The sequence below is a fragment of the Salmo salar genome, chromosome ssa09, assembly GCF_905237065.1.
Source record: "Salmo salar chromosome ssa09, Ssal_v3.1, whole genome shotgun sequence".
NCBI lineage: Eukaryota > Metazoa > Chordata > Actinopteri > Salmoniformes > Salmonidae > Salmo > Salmo salar.
This window is the reverse complement of record NC_059450.1, coordinates 119,649,692-119,667,676: the sequence shown is the minus strand read 5'-3', so window position 1 is coordinate 119,667,676 and position 17,985 is coordinate 119,649,692. Positions and strand designations below refer to the sequence as shown.

The 17,985-nt window shown below is 44.5% G+C and overlaps 1 protein-coding gene across 5 annotated transcripts in view; it reads right to left on the bottom strand.

The window, feature by feature from the left end:
• The window catches only part of LOC106612653 (rap1 GTPase-activating protein 2), a 95,210-nt gene that overhangs the window by 47,036 nt on the left and 30,189 nt on the right, over positions 1-17,985 (bottom strand). The window contains exon 1 of one of the 5 annotated variants that reach the window (XM_014214027.2): positions 7,721-8,040. The exons of 3 other annotated variants lie outside the window; for them this stretch is intronic. In XM_014214027.2, coding sequence (XP_014069502.1) covers positions 7,721-7,860 — 140 coding nt within the window. In that variant the 5' untranslated portion in view covers positions 7,861-8,040. Of the gene's footprint in view, positions 1-7,720; positions 8,041-17,985 lie in introns of those variants that run through there. One more of the 5 variants, XM_014214028.2, reaches the window with a different exon arrangement.

Here is a 17,985-nt window from a genome sequence, read left to right as displayed (position 1 = left end):
GACCCTGTTCTGAGACAGGTGCATGATAATGGTCCATCCTAAATCCAAAATAATTTCACACATATATTATTTAGTATATGTAAAGGCAGGATTAAATCAAGAATAGTCTGATGGGTGACAGCATTAGCCTATCACTGAATGATGAATGATGCCCATCTTGGGTGCAGTAAGGCAAGAAATACTGTATGCCTTTTTTGCGACTTTTTCCAATCATAGTCGCACACCTCATGTAGTATAGCCCATAGGCCTATATATTTTGATAAGGTTTGTATCACAACTAAAGTGGCCAAATAACTTCTTAAAATGAAGCACATTTATCCGCTTTACAAGAGGTGTAGAGCCTAACTGCATTACATAAGCAGCGCGTGAGTTTCAAGTTTGGGGAAGACAATTTTCACCATAAAAATGCACTTTTATAATAAAAGCATTACATGCATAATCACATTCCTGGTCACTTTTCAGAATGGTGTTTTCCCGCTAATGGAACACTCGCGCTTTTATCCTACTGCCGTGTGCGCATTGCTGCGCTTATAATGTGAAGAAATAACCTAATAGTTTATCAAAACTTTAAGCTAAACGTTCTGATCTGTTGTGTCAGCCTTATTGCATATAAAAGGTTTTTGATGCTAGTGGTTTGGGGCCTATCGCATCCCACAACTGTCCCAGACTATGTTTGGAATATTTCTTTCTCACACAGAATAGAATAGTTCAACTTCAGTACTGTGGGGGATAGTAGACTGGCATAGCCCAGTGCTTTTGCTGTTCGTTAGGCCTACTCATCTCGTTGGCTGACGAAAAGTAAATGTGGACAGTTCTTCCAATATCTTCAATATGCGCCTCGGAAATGGATAAGGACCCACGCAGTTGAGTCCCTGATGTTTCTGTCTTTCATTTGTACCCTGTGAGAAAGACCCGGTCACGTGACGGAGAGCCATGCGAGTACTGGGAGCAGGGAATTAGAATGATTATTTTCAGCCCAAGGGCACAACAGCCACTAGCCGCCAAAGGCATGGATGTTTCTGGGGGCATTACCGCCACACAAAGGGGATGCCGCCGGGAAATTCGAGGCATTGTCACGTGCTTGATGAAGTGTGCACAACCTGCATTCAAAAAAACAAATCAGAGCTCATGCTTTTCATGCGACTTTTTTCAAATCCTCATTAGAGTCGCATCATGCAGCTTTACAATGTATTAAACATCAAAACATATACCCTAATGTTTGTATCACAACTAAAGTTACAGAAGTAACTCTAAATTAAGTATGTAGGAGTACCTGTTTCTTTGTTAAGTGCTCAACTCAGAAAAGCCACATGAACGCACTCCCTCAAATCATTTGGAGAAAATATCCTTTCTATTTTATTCAGCTTTGTTCAATTGGATTCATCATACTATAAAATAATATAAAATAATGCCACGGAATTCTAAGCAAATCTTGTCTGCTAAATGAACTAGTGTAGTCCACAGCCACATAGCATAGCCAGATCAGGACCTAACATAAGGACAACTCAGAGCATGCTATTCTGTTCTTCTGAAATAGACTACATTTTATTCATATCATGTTTCTTTAGACCTGTCTAAAATAAATCATGGATTTATTGTGAAGGTGCAGGCTATATTACATGGATTTATTAGACTTTTTCAAATGTAGATGTTCCAAAGGTCTGCATCAGTGGCTTGTAAGCTATGCGTGGAAGCCAGGAGATGCTGCATGTGTTTATGTTAAATAACGGTCAATTACCTGACGGAATTTCATGACTGCCACAGCCCTAGTTGGAATAATACTGTGAAATGTTGAAAATTATGTTAATGACTTTTTAATGGAAGAGCTGTTTGAAAAGACCACCTGAAATGTCTCCCTGTTTTGGTGGGATAGTGTTTTGGCCTGCCTCCTGCCTATTGACATCACCAGGCGGTAAATTAGTTAATAGACCAATAAGAAAGAGAGCTCCAAACCTCTCTACCAATAACAGCTAGTTTTCAGTTCTCCCCTCCCCACTCAGACCACTCCCAGACAGTCCTAGCAAAATTCTGGTTTGAGAAATGTCTCCTTGATAAAAATAAAAAAAAAACATTTTAATTGAAAACAATCACAGTAAGGTACTTTATTGTTACCAAGAAATGATTTGATATTGAGATAAAAACGACTGCTTTGGAACTTTAAGAGTGAAATCTCATTCCGCCTTATGGATCTCCCCAGTCCCACGTTTTCCTGTTGTCATACTGTCAGATGGGGTGATGATTTCCAATTGTCCTTGTACACCTGCTCTAAGGTTAGCAGCAGCATGAGCTCCTAACAGAGACAGAGGCTGAGATCTGTCTGAATCTATGACCAGCAGATGAAAATAAGAATTGGCTTTGAGTATTGATGTATTGTGGATGTGTGACAGGGAAATTAGGACAGAACAGACACGAAAACGCACTCTCTTGCTGTTACACACAAATACACACTTTGGCATGAGTACAAACACACACACACACACACACACACACACACACACACACACACACACACACACACACACACACACACACACACACACACACACACACACACACACACACACACACACACACACAAGCGTACGCACGCAAGCAAGTACGCCACACACACACACACACACACACAAAATAAACACAAAATAATGGTCAGAACTCTCTACTGCACAGAGAAACACCATAATCACAGCACAGACTCAAACAACTGAATCATTACTACCCTCACGCCTATTCTATGTGACAAGGTAAGAGCCCCTTGAGAGCAACACTACGACCAGTCCTGAACTGAGAGGCACAGCCTTCTGAATGAAGGGAACAGAGCACGCTCTGTTAGCCTGTTATTGCCAGACCCTTCAAGGTCAGGAAGTTAGAGGGGACCAAGGGGTGTTAGGGTGCCAGGCCCTTCCAGAACTCACAGAGGAGCTATGGGTTTCATTGCTGACATCATAAAGCTTTACATTAATACTGTAAATATACTTTAACAACTTTATTTATATTGAGATCTACTGTCATGAAAACATTCCATAACTGACATGAAAATGTTGTACAGAAAAACGGTGGTTTTACATTTACATTTAAGTCATTTAGCAGACGCTCTTATCCAGAGCAACTTACAAATTGGTGGATTCACCTTGTGATATCCTGTGGAACAGCCACTTTACAATAGTGCATCTAAATCTTTTAGGGGGGGTAGAAGGATTACTTTATCCTATCCTAGGTATTCCTTAAAGAGGTGGGGTTTCAGGTGTCTCCGGAAGGTGGTGATTGACTCCGCTGTCCTGGCGTCGTGAGGGAGCTTGTTCCACCATTGGGGTGCCAGAGTTTTCCCTGTCATCTTCACAAAGGCTTCCAGTTTAACAACTGTATTTATATAGAGGTCTATTAAAGCGCCATAAAAGTACTCTGTAACTGATAATTATTGCCATAAAAGTAGATTTTCATGTCGACTAACATTTCAGAACCTCGAGCACTTTACTATAAAAGCCTTCCACTAACGTTCTGGATTACGCTGTGCCAAGAAAACAAGGGCAGAAATGACTTGGCAAGCCTTCACATATTTTTTTAATTCTCCAGAGCAGCTAACATAAAGAGGGAAACCTGTTGAGGTTTAATTGGATTCTCCCTTCTTTCTGTGCTACCCGTCCTCTGCCTCACTCCTCCTCCGTCTCGTTCCCCCACTCCTCCCCTTATTTTCCTCGCTCCCTTGCTCTCAACCACCCACTGTGAGGGTAAACAGGCCAGGTGTTTCTGTAAGTCAACACCAGTAAAGGTCTCCCCATCTCTGGGCTCTGGTCCAACCCCATACTGTTATAATAGGAGACCTCAGAGGAAACTCTGTGTGTGTGTGTGTGTGTGTGTGTGTGTGTGTGTGTGTGTGTGTGTGTGTGTGTGTGTGTGTGTGTGTGTGTGTGTGTGTGTGTGTGTGTGTGTGTGTGTGTGTGTGTGTGTGTGTGTGGTTGGTTGGTTCCTGGTGTCAACTCCCAGTTCCTAGTTATTATTATGACATGAAGTTAAATAAAGGAAGTGATCTAATCTAAGTAGGATCTAACCAGAAGACCTGTATTAGAATGAACCACTGAAATATTCTAATGTGCTTTCAGACGATATACCTTACCTAGCCTATGTCAATGGACCTGTACTGAACTATGGGATATTTCAAATAACCCATCATGCATCTCCTAAAGAAAATCACAATCTGTCAGACAACCCCCACGGTACATGTGAGAGTTTGAAGAGAGACAGCTGGACAGAGACACAGGTGAAGAAAGAGAAAGATAGCGAGAGAGGGGAGATGAGTGCCCGGGCTAAAAATATCTTCCCCAATCCCTTCACATAGCTGTGCTCTGTAAATAGGGCTCCATGCAATCTGTCAGTGTGCCCATCTCTGGGCACTTCTTAGGGAGACAATACCACCTCATCCATTACACGAGCCACAGCTCACTGGCTCCTTCCCTGGCACTGCCACATGCACACCCTGGCACGCACGCACGCTCGCACGCACACGCGTGCACACGCACACACACATACACACACACACACAAACAGGAAAGGAGAACAGAAATACAGACATAAACACCAACAACATCAGCAAACTCACACAGTCTCCATGCAGTGTGAGATGTAGAGGAGAACGCCATAAGTGTGGAATTTTCAGACACACACACACACATAAAGACCTGAGTGTGTATGTTCTGTGGTATGAAGGTATTAATTGACAAACTGCCCACACACAGAGGTTCACTGCAATGACTAAAGCCAACATTACCCTTTTCCCTGTACTGTCACCTCTACCTACTCTGTGCCAGGCTTCACAGTAGATATTTGCTGATTGTGTGTTTGTTTGTCTGTGTGTGTATAGGTGTATGCATGCATGCGTGAGTGCGTGTGTGTGTGCATGCATGCTCTTGAGTAGAATGTGTGTGTGCATGCATGAGTAGAATGTGTGTGTGTGTGTGTGTGTGTGTGTGTGTGTGTGTGTGTGTGTGTGTGTGTGTGTGTGTGTGTGTGTGTGTGTGTGTGTGTGTGTGTGTGCGTGTGCACGTGCGTGTGCATGCGTGCATGAGTAGCATGTGTGTGTTTCGTTTATGCCTGGAGGGCTAGCAGTCCAGTCTCCTTGTGATCCCCAACAGCTGCTAATCACAACTGTTTTCATAGACTGGCAGAGTGGGGGAAGGGGAGAAAGAAGGAGAGAATGAGAGGGAGAGGAAGAATGAGCAAAGGGAGGAGGGAAAGGGTGAGTCAGAATATAAAAAGAGGTTGTGGAGAGGGAACTGATAAAAAATCTGAAAATGTTGTAAGATGCTCAGCAAAGGTCATGCCATATATCACAGAGAAGAAAAACCAAAAAATATTCCACATTATGATCTTGGATTTCAACATAACAGCCTGTAGCAAAAAGCCTGCACACTCTCATCCATGGCTGTGCCCCAAATAGCCCTCTGGCCTTGGTCAAAAGTCGTGCACTATAGTGAATAATGTGTCATCTGGGACACAGTGTGGGAACTGTTGAACAGTAATGACTAGTGTATCATAATCAGGCAGCAGTGATTCTAATCATGGTGTAAGTAAGGAATGAATGTGCTTAACTCAGTTAGACAGGTATTAACCCCCCCTTACAGGGGACGAGAGGAGGGCTGCCAATCAACCAGGAGGAACAAGGAAGGTTAGGAGACAGGAACTAGAACCCTCACCCCTTCTCAACCACAACAACGCACTGGACTGATTGGGTTCCTATTCTAAGCCACTAAGCTAGTACACACACACACACACACACACACACACACACACACACACACACACACACACACACACACACACACACACACACACACACACACACACACACACACACACACACACACACACACACACACACACTGCTGGCCCATGTTGACTCTAATGCTTCCCACAGTTGTGTGAAGTTGGCTGGATGTCCTTTGGGTGGTGGACCATTCTTGATACACACAGGAAACTGTTAAGCGTGAAAAACATTGCAGCGTAGCAGTTCTTGACACACTCAAACTGGTGCGCCTGGCACCTACTACCATAAACCGTTCAAAGGCACTTCAATATTTTGGCTTGCCCATTCACCCTCTGACTTAAAAATCCCAAGACTTAAAAATCCTTCTTTATCCTGTCTCCTCCCCTTCACCGACACTGATTGAAGTGGATTTAACAAGTGAAATCAATAAGGGATCATAGCTTTCACCTGGTTAGTCAATGTCATGGAAATAGCAGGTGTTCGTAATGTTTCGTACACTGTGTACACACACACACACAAACACACACTACCTGGGAGCACCACACTGTTCAAATGAATGGGGCACAGCATACATTGTAAATCCATCATGAATTGATTTTAAAGAGTCTTCGGGCCAGCTGTGCTCGTCCAATGAGGAGGACAGCCCCCGTGGACACAATCTACGACCCACCACCACTGCTCCTTCTCATAGACTATGTGTGTACGTCTGACCACATAACTAACTCACACAACCAATAAATCCCCATCACTACCATCTAGGTCTAGTGTGTGTTATTGTGAGTGTTTACATTATTAGTGATGTCTGCTGTGCCGTAACTGCACAGTATGTGTTTGTGTTAGTGATGTCTTTTTGTACAGCAGCACAGGTTTTAACATAAAGAACCTCAGGGCACCGTGTCCCCTGTTGCCTTCTCTCACTGTGTCCACACTATCAGATTGCCTTGGTGTTGGAAAATAAACCTCCTCTCACAGCCATGCTATTTCTGCTTTCCAAAGGAAAGCCGTGATTGACGGGCAAAAACAACAGAATGTACCCGTACTCGTCAGTCTCTCTCTCTGAACTACTATTTACTGTCGTCACCTGACATTTGCATCATTGGCAGTCCCATTGTTAACAACATACAATAAGTTACTTGTAATATATAGACACGCACACACACACACACGCACACACGCGCACACACACACGCACACACACACACACACACGTGCACACACACACACGCGCACACACACACACACACATTCCCATTAAACTGACATCACTGAGACCTCTCCCTTTGAGTCACTAACACTCATCTGCTTTGGTCTGTTTGGTCTGTTGACAGTGAGGACAGCCTATCCCTTCCTTTCAAACTCTCAGACCAGTTTGAGTCTTCAGCAACCATTCCATTGTGTTCTCAAGACAGCACAGAGAGAGAGAGGGTGAATGGAAGCCATACCTACATAGAGACATATACTGTAGCATTAAACAACACAGTATGTTGGATCCTGAGTGGAGTGGCTCCAGCTATAGCTGAGGGTACAATAGGTTGAAGAGGGACTCTCTCTCGCTCCTCTCTCTTTTGCAAGCTCTCAAATGACACCTCCTCACCTTTAACTTCGCTCTCGCTCTCCGTTCATTTTACTGACCCAGATATGCACATACAGACACCAGTGGTGTCAAGAAACACACACACACACACACACACACACACACACACACACACACACACACACACACACACACACACACACACACACACACACACACACACACACACACACAAAAGACAAGGACACAGACAAACACAAGGCACAGACAAGCATCGACCTGTGTATACAAACAGCACTTATAGTCAGGCAATAAAAGTTGCTCTGAAAGCTTGACTTAACACCGCAGTGCAGAGTGTGAGCCTCTGAGACAGGCAGGCAGCCAGCCAGACCAGCCAGGAGACCAAACAGCAGATAAAGTTCACCCACCGCTCTCTCTCCTTCTCCCTCTCTCTCTCCTTCGCCCGTCGCGACTTTTGCAGGAGTCCGATTAGAATCACCGCAGCCCGGATCCCAGCCTTTTTAGAGTGGACCCTTGGAGGAGCGGGCTCAGGAGTGGAGCCTGACATGGTGTCTGGTTGTGGTTCTGGATCCAGACTGTGTTGTGCTGTAGTCCCTGATGGGTTGGTGGTCCTAACGGACCACACTGTACAGCAGCACTGCCACACACAACCTCACCGGCACAGGCAGACAGACTGTATTTCTGCATCTCTGTCTACCTCTTTCTTTCTCATGCGCTCTCCCTCTCCCTCACTCGCTCCCTCCTTCCCGGCTCTCTATCCCTGCCCACCTCCGCCTGATAGGCTTGGTGTAGGCTCTGCCCCTTTCTCCTCCTCCTCCCTCACACTCTGTGTGCTTTTACAGTCTTAACTGCATTCGCTTGCACATTACTGCTATGTGCTATTTGAGATTACTGCTAGGTGCGATTACTGCTATGTGCTATTTGAGATTACTGCAATGTTCTATTTGAGATTACTGCTATATGAGATTACTGCTATGTGCCATTTGAGATTACTGCTATTTGAGATTACTGCTATGTTCTATTTGAGATTACTGCTATATGAGATTACTGCTATGTGCCATTTGAGATTACTGCTATATGAGATTACTGCTATGTGCCATTTGAGATTACTGCTATTTGAGATTACTGCTATGTGCTATTTGAGATTACTGCTATGTGCGATTACTGCTATGTCCTATTTCAGATTACTGCTATGTGAGATTACTGCTATGTGCTATTTGAGATTACTGCTATTTGAGATTACTGCAATGTTCTATTTGAGATTACTGCTATATGAGATTACTGCTATGTGCTATTTGAGATTACTGCTATTTGAGATTACTGCTATGTGCTATTTGAGATTACTGCTATTTGAGGTTACTGCTGTGCTTTTTGAGATTACTGCTATGTGCTATTTGAGATTACTGCTATTTGAGATTACTGCTATGTGCTATTTGAGATTACTGCTATTTGAGATTACTGCTATGTGCTATTTGAGATTACTGCTATTTGAGGTTACTGCTGTGCTTTTTGAGATTACTGCTATATGTGCTATTTGCCATATTGTATATAACGTATGGCTAATGGCTTGTCATTTTGTCGTCCTTGTTTCCTATCTAATCTCCTCTGTGACCTTGTTCGATTTCACCTCTGTTTTTTCACTCTCTCTCTCTCTCTCTCTTTGTGAAATCTCAATTTAAACAGCATATCAGAAGCCTTCTGCGGTTGCCAAGAACATTGGAATTGAAGCATAACTGCACAGAACAAATAGAAGATAGGCTTAGAGAAATGACAAACCAAACGCTCGTAACTCTCTCTCCATCTCTCCCTCGATCTCTGTCTATCTCCATTTCTCTCTCCTCATCTCCCTCAACTTTCCTCTCCCTCCACCTCTTTCACTCTCTCCATCTCTCTCTCTTTCTTCCATGCATCCCTCTTTCCCTCCATCAATTTCTCTCCCTCCCTCCATCTCTCTTCCTCTCTTCCCTCCATCTCTCTTCCTCTTTCTTCCCTCTCTCTCTCTTCCCTACATCTCTCTTCCTCTCTCCCTCCATCCATCCCTCTTCCTCTCCCTCCCTCCATCTCTCTTCCCTCCATCTCTGTCTGAGACGAGCTGATACTCTAGCTCCGCCCCAAAGCTTGGCAAACACAAGTCACCATCCTTCTTACCCAGAACCCACTGCAGCCAGCGAGACATTATTTTCTGTTCTCCCTCCCTCCATCTCTGTCTGTCCTTCCCTCTCCTCCTTCGGCCACCTGTTTGCCTTCCATCTGCTTTCTTTTTGACAGCTCAATTACTTGCATGAATGGTGGTGTTTCTCACCAACTCTCCTCCCTCTCTCCCTCTCCTCCTATTGTCTGCCGTCTCTCCTGTACAGTACAGTACAGTGTCCACTCTCGCCCTGCACTCTCATAGGCCCTCCTGGAAAGGCTCTCTGTGTCTGTCTGACTGTCTGTGAAGCTGCAGGTGTCTTCACTGGCTCAACAGTGGAGGGTCCATAGACACATGTACAGTTGCGGTCAGAAGTTTACATACACTTAGGTTGGAGTCATTAAAACTCATTTTTCAACCACTCCACAAATTTCTTGTTAACAAACTCTAGTTTTGGCAAGTCGGTTAGGACATCTACTTTGTGCATGACACAAGTCATTTTTACAACAATTGTTTACAGAGAGATTATTTCACTTATAATTCACTGTATCACAATTCCAGTGGGTCAGAAATGTACATACACTAAGTTGACTGTGCCTTTAAACAGCTTGGAAAATTCCAGAAAATGATGTCATGCTTTAGAAGCTTCTTATAAGCTAATTGACATCATTTGAGTCAATTGGAGGTGTACCTGTGGATGTATTTCAAGGCCTACCTTCAAACTCAGTGCCTCTTTGCTTGAGCAGTGCTTGACACCACTGCTCAAAAACCACCATAAAAAAGCCAGACTACGGTTTGCAACTGCACATGGGGACAAAGACCGTACTTTTTGGAGAAATGTCCTCTGGTCTGATGAAACAAAAATTGAACTGTTTGGCCATAATGACCATTGTTATGTTTGGAGGAAAAAGGGGGATGCTTGCAAGCCAAAGAACACCATCCCAACCGTGAAGCACGGGGGTGGCAGCATCATGTTGTGGGGGTGCTTTGCTGCAGGAGGGACTATTGCACTTCACAAAATAGACGGCATCATGAGAAAGAAAAATGATGTGGATATATTGAAGCAACATCTCAAGACATCAGTCAGGAAGTTAAAGCTTGGTCGCAAATGGGTCTTCCAAATGGACAATGACCCCAAGCATACTTCCAAAGTTGTGGAAAATGGCTTAAGGACAACAAAGTCAAGGTATTGGAGTGGCTATCACAAAACCCTGACCTCAACCCTATAGAAAGTTTGTGGGCAGAACTGAAAAAGCGTGTGCGAGAAAGGAGGCCTACAAACCTGACTCAGTTACACTAGCTCTGTCAGGAGGAATGGGCCAAAATTCACCCAACTTATTGTGGGAAGCTTGTGGAAGGCTACTGAAATGTGTGACCCAAGTTAAACAATTTAAAGGCAATGCTACCAAATACTAATTGAGTGTATGTAAACTTCTGACCCACTGGGAATGTGATGAATGAAATAAAAGCTGAAATAAATCATTCTCTCTACTATTATTCTGACATTTCACATTCTTAAAATGAAGTGGTGATCCTAACTGACCTAAGACAGGGAATTTTTACTAGGATTAAATGTCAGGAATTATGAAAAACTGAGTTTAAATGTATTTGGCTAAGGTGTATGTAAACATCTGACTTCAACTGTATGTGTTCAACACAGCATGAGAGCCCACAGATGTGATACAGTAAATGGATAATAGTGTGTGGGACGTTATGGAATGATAATGCCTGTCTATGGGCTCGGTATGCCGTATGTATTCTGTTAGTGAGAATGGATGTTTGTTACTATAGGTGGAATAGCTCTTATAACAAGTGATGATATCCTGTATTGTTAATGAATATAACAACTTTTGGATCCCTACAATTATATATATATATATAATTATTATTTTTTTAAATACGAGTGATCTTCTGTTAGAGAATGGAGTTTGCAACACCATGGGAGTGGGTTCGATTCCCAGGACCACCTCCACGCAAAATTACTTATTCATATTATTAATTAATCATTGATTTATAATAGCTCTGATGTTTGCCCTGCCTCTACAATCTCCCTTGGAAATCAGGGCCTCATCAGGTATTCACCCTGGTTAAGCCTCAATACAGCAGTGAGGGGCTTTCAAGTGTGAACCCAATAGAAAAACGTCAACTCTCTTTCCACAGAAAGTCATTTTAGACAGCAAATCAGTCAAATCAGCCCCCAAAAAAGACAACAAAGGTAACAACAATAAAGGTAGAGGTAGTAGATCCATCTGCATAGCATCTCCAGTGTTCTGTCTATGTCATGGTAACGCTGCGCCAAGCCCTAATTTGCCTACCGACACCTGTCCCCTTGGCAACCCCAGTGAGACTTAGGAGACCGGAGGAGATGAGGGAAATCATTTTGCTGTTTTTTGTTGCTGCTCAATTAAGTTAATGACCACTTTTTAGTGATTATGAGAAGATTGTTGAGATGTGTGGTTGAGTAGCACATAGTCATAACAGTATATGAGTCATGTCAAGGTACTGTTCTAGATTGTACCCAATAATACCTAATTAACTATCCATGTTTATTGACTTTCATATGCTTTATTACATGTTAGAGACTCATCTGTCTGTAGAGCTTATCAGGGATCTGTATCCCAGCTGAGGATTCTCCAAACCTCCCCTGTGTGTGTGCGTGTGTGCGTGTGTGTGTGTGCGTGTGTGTGTGTGTGTCCGCGTGCAGATGTGTGTGTGTCAGTGAGGCTTTGGGGTGACAGAGAGAGAGACAAACAAGCTCCCACTCCTCCCACCCGACTGGAGAGCCAGGTTCCACAGGGGCTTCTGTAAGCACATGAATACACAGACTTCACAGACCTCAGCCCTCCCATTCCCTCCTCACATGATGCCTCCTCCTCTCCCAGTCCCACCCTGAGTCCTCTCCTCCTCTCCCCCACCACTGCTGCTCTCCTGTGGGGTAGATCATTTCATGCGCCTCCTCCATCGCGTTGGATCACTCGGTGCTTGTACGTCAGCAGGTGGGAAATGTGACGCCTGTATCCCAGACTGACACACAACCAGAAGCGACTGTGACAGCCACCGTTCCTGTCTGATACACACACATAGAGACTGACACACACGCATACTAAGCACTCATCCCAAGGGTGCACTCACACACACACACACACACACACACACACACACACACACACACACACACACACACACACACACACACACACACACACACACACACACAGCTCCCCCAGTGTGTAACAAATGAAAATATACCACTGCCACCCTGGCACGTTTTGCTGTCGTCACACACAAACAGCAGGGCAAGACTGCAATGCCAACCAGCCACTCCAGCCATCCTACCACCTCACTACGCCACGTCACAGTCACAGAAACGGCAAATCAAACGGCAAATCAAATCAAATTGTACTCGAACTAACAGTGAAATGCTTAATTTACCACCAACTGTGTCTCATAAAACAAAGAGATACCACGCCACCCAGCGTAGAAACACACACGCGTACACACACCACTGATTCCACACCAAGAACTTGGCATAGGGGAGAGATGACCTTCACAGCTGGTGCAGAGGAGCACCCGTCTCTGTGGACTACAAACGAGTAGTTCGCTTACACACTTAACTCAGCACTTTTCCGCTCTCCTCGCCCCACCTCCATCCCTCGCTCCCCTCTCTCTCTCTTCATCTCACACTTCTAGTGTGACAACTCCTCACGAGACAGCCGCAGCCTCTCAAGAACGGGAGCAAACCAAATGATAAAAAAAGACACACTCCCTCTCTCTCTCTCACACACACACACACACACACACACACACACACACACACACACACACACACACACCCTCTCGAACAAGGTGACTGCGGCCATGGGACTGTAGGATTTAATGACCAACGGTCGGTGCCAAACTAAACTAACAGGCCCAAAATAGCGGCGGACCGCACAGGTCAAACATGTGGCTCTGGAGCCCAGCCCATTCAAGGAGTTCTGTTTTCACTCCAGCCCTATCAGCACTGGTGCCAGGATCTTTACAGCTCTCATCGAGATGTGATCAACTAGCTCATTGAGATGTGGCTAGCTAGCTCATCGAGATGTGGCTAGCTTGCTCATTGAGATATGGCCAACTAGCTCATTGAGATGTGGCTAGCTAGCTCATCGAGATGTGGCTAGCTTGCTCATTGAGATATGGCTAGCTTGCTCATTGAGATGTGGCCAACTAGCTCATTGAGATGTGGCCAACTAGCTCATTGAGATGTGGCTAGCTAGGTCATTGAGATGTGGCTAGCTAGGTCATTGAGATGTGGCCAGCTAGGTCATTGAGATGTGGCCAGCTAGGTCATTGAGATGTGGCCAACTAGCTCATTGAGATGTGGCTAGTTAGCTCATTGAGATGTGGCTAGCTAGCTCACTGAGATGTGGCGAGCTAGCTTATTGAGATGTGGCTAGCTTCTCATCGAGATGTGGCTAGCTTCTCATCGAGATGTGGCCAACTAGCTCATTGAGTTGTGGATAGCTAGCTCATTGAGATGTGGCCAACTAGTTCATTGAGATGTGGCTAGCTGGCTCATTGAGATGTGGCTGGCTAGCTCATTGAGTTGTGGTGAGCTAGCTCATTGAGTTGTGGTGAGCTAGCTCATTGAGATGTGGCTAGCTAGCTCATTGAGATGTGGCTAGTTAGCTCATTGAGATGTGGCTAGCTAGCTCACTGAGATGTGGCGAGCTAGCTTATTGAGATGCGGCTAGCTTCTCATTGAGAGGTGGCTAGCTAGCTTATTGAGAAGTTAGCCCTAGCCTAGTGCCCCACCCTGCCGCTCCTCTCCTAATGTGTGAAAGCAGTTGTATGGTTGTGACACTCTATCTAGGGTTGACAGAGATCTTACATAAGACTTACATGTATACATCACACCACAGCATGATAAATTACATCCTGTAAATAATCAATACATCATCAATATATCACAACCTGGGGAGTCAATATACTGTATTATGAAACGGTTACAGTATAGTTACGACCACGTAATCTGATTGGTCAAAAGTGCATTCCAGCCACGATGTTATTGAGCCAAACATCAATGCTAGCCTTTGTGTTACTGAAAAATGGCCAAATCAATTGTGTATGATAAGCTAAGAGAAGCAATATGGAAGGTAGAGAGAGAGAGCCATGAGCCACGGTGACTAACAAGCGCTTAGAATTCAGAGATACAGACTCGATACAGACTGTATACACAGAAACACATTCATTTATGACATAACATATCATTGACATGCAAGAGGATGGAAGAACATCATAGACATTACATACAGTATGTGTCTGTTTCAGGAACTGCCTAGTCTTTGTTGTAAATTGTTCCTCTCTTATTTCAAAGGTTTTCTCTACATTTTCTCTTGACAGCCTGTCTGATGAAGTAGCCTCTTTTCAAGAGGCAAGTGGACAACGACAGACCTTAAACCCTCCCTGGGGCTAACACACTTGTGGATAGGTGTGCCAGCATTTCATTATCATCACACTTGGGTGTGTGTGGAAGTGTGAATGTTAGTGTGTGTGTGTGTGTGTGTGTGTGTGTGTGTGTGTGTGTGTGTGTGTGTGTGTGTGTGTGTGTGTGTGTGTGTGTGTGTGTGTGTGAAGCACACTGTGTCACCATGTCCGCTTCATGTAGGGTATGCAGTGCATTCAGAAAGTATTCAGACAATGCCCCATAATGACAATCAACAACTGTTTTTAGACATTTTTGCAAATGTATTAAAATTTAAAAAAGGAAATATTACATTTACGTAAGTATTCAGACCCTTTACTCAGTACTTTGTTGAAGCACCTTTGGCAGCGATTACAGCCTCGAGTCTTCTTGGGTATGTAGATCCTCTCAAGCGCTGTCAGGTTGGATGGGGAGCGTCACTGCACAGCTATTTTCAGGTCTCTCCAGAGATGTTCGATCGGGTTCAAGTCCGGGCTCTGGCTGGGCACCTCAAGAACATTCACAGAAGCCACTCTTGTGTTGTCCTGTTGGAAGGTGAACCTTTGCCCCGGTCTGAGGTCCTGAGCGCTCTGGAGCAAGCTTTCATCAAGGATCACTCTGTACTTCACTCCGTTCATCTTTCCGTCAATCCTAGTCTCCCAGTCCCTGACGCTGAAAAACACATCATGATGCTGCCACCACCATGCTTCAACGTAGGGATGGTGCCAGATTTCCTCCAGAGGTGACGCTTGGCATTCAGGCCAAATAGTTCAATCTTGGTTTCATCAGACCAGAAAATCTTGTTTCTCTGAGAGTCCTTTAGGTGCCTTTTGGCAAACTCCAAGCGTGCTGTCATGTGCCTTTTACTGAGGAGTGGTTTCCGTCTGGCCTCTCTACTATAAAGGCCTGATTGGTGGAGTGCTGCAGAGATGGTTGTCCTTCTGGAAGGTTCTCCTATCTCCGCAGAGGAACTCTGGAGCTCTGTCAGAGTGACCATCGGGTTCTTGGTCACCTCCCTTCTCCCCTGATTGCTCAGTTTGGCTGGGTGGCCAGCTCTAGAAAGAGTCTTGGTGGTTCCAAACTTCTTCCATTTAAGAATGATGGAGGCCACTGTGTTCTTGGGGACCTTCAATGCTGCAGCCATTTTTTGGTACCCTTCCCCAGATCTGTCCCTCTGTCCCACCTCAATCCTGTCTCGGAGCTCTACGGACAATTCATTCAACCTCACGGCTTGGCTTTTGCTCTGACATGCACTGTCAACTGTGGGACCTTATATAGACAGGTGTGTGCCTTTTCAAATCATGTCCAATTTACCACAGGTGGACTCCAATCAAGTTGTAGAAACATCTCAAGGATGATCAATGAAAACAGGATGCACCTGAGCTCAATTTGTTTCATTTTTTAATTTAACCTTCATTTAACTAGGCAAGTCAGTTAAGAATACATTCATATTGACTATGACGGCCTACTGGGGAACAGTGGGTTAACTGCCTTGTTCAGAGGCAGAACGACAGATTTTTTCCTTGTCACCTTGGGGATTCGATCCAGCAACCTTTCGGTTACTGGCCCAACCACTAGGCTACCTGCCGCCCCAAAGTCTCATAACAAAGGTCTGAATACTTATGTAAATAAGGTATTTCTGTTTTTTGCTTTGTCATTATGGGGCATTGTGTGTAGACTGATGAGGAAAAAAATGTATTTAATCAATTTTAGAATAAGGCTGTAACATAACAAAATGTGGAAAAAGTCAAGGGGCCTGAACACTTTCCGAATGCACTGTAGAAATAGACCTAGGCTGTGTGGCCCACTGTCATATAGTATCTCATAATGTAAACACTAAGTTAACATGAAAGGGAATGCAACAGGGTGCATGCAATATTATAAGAAGCATTATAAACTGGGTGGTTCGAATGCTGAATGCCCTGAATGCTGATTTGCTGAAAGCCATGGTATATCAGACCGTGTACCATGGGTATGACAAAAAAAAAAGACTATTTATTGTTTTAATTACATTGGTAACCAGTTTATAATAGCAACAAGTCACCTCAGGGGTTCGTGATATATGACCTTAGCCGTGGTATATTGGCCATTTACCACACCTCCTTGGGCGTTGTTGCTTTATCACACAGATACAGTATATCTTGAAATCATATCAACAATACTACATGCAAATGTAATAACATGATGTTATGACTGTAATAATATCAAATCTACTATGTAAGGGCATATTGTTGTGTCAAATTCAACATCAATTGAAACACACATTATAAAATACAGTGACTCAAGACATATAGTCTCTACAATCCAATTCCTAGAGATTTTGTCCTCAAGCTGAGCTGCTCATTAATTCCGCTTTAGTGAGTGGGACACACTGTGGTAACGACCTGCCCTGTGACCATGTGTCATTACTCTGACTTCAGCCCTCTCTCCTCCTCTTCCCCCCCCCCTCTCTCTCTCTCGCTCTCTCTCTCGATCCATCCATGTGACTCTCTCCATCTCTTTTCCCATCTCTCTGCCTCTATCTTTCCATCCATCCCTCCCCATCTCTCTTTCTATCTCTCGCTCTGCCTCCATCTTTCCATCTCTCACTCGGCATCTTTTTCTGTTTATTTCTCCCTGCCCCCTCCCTCCCCCTCCATCCCGCCATCGTTCCTCATAGAGAGGGAAGAGGCCCAGAGAGCCAGGGGCTGCTGAGTCCGCCAAACAAGACACCATGTGTTTGTCAAGAAGCGACAGATGGCAAGGGAGGTGAGAGGGAGGAGAGGAGAAAGTTTAGGCTTGACAAATAAGTCCTAGATGTAGTAGCTCCGGAACTTTCCATTGGGGGAGCAAGAGTCAGTTTCAGTCCCTGGGAAGGATAAGGTGACTTGTTTCCCCATCACCCAATGCCTTTCCAGTGTATATGAGTGCCACAAACTCAGAATGTTGTAATTATTTGAAGGTGATTTACTAGATGGGAGGACTGTGTTCTTGCCCCAGTGTCACCTGAGGCTCTGAACAGCTGCCTGCTGTGAGTAACACTGGCTCTGCTAAGCCAGGGGGTGCCCTCAGGGTATTTTCTAGAGCAACAATGTCCGGGACAGAGGCCACACACACAC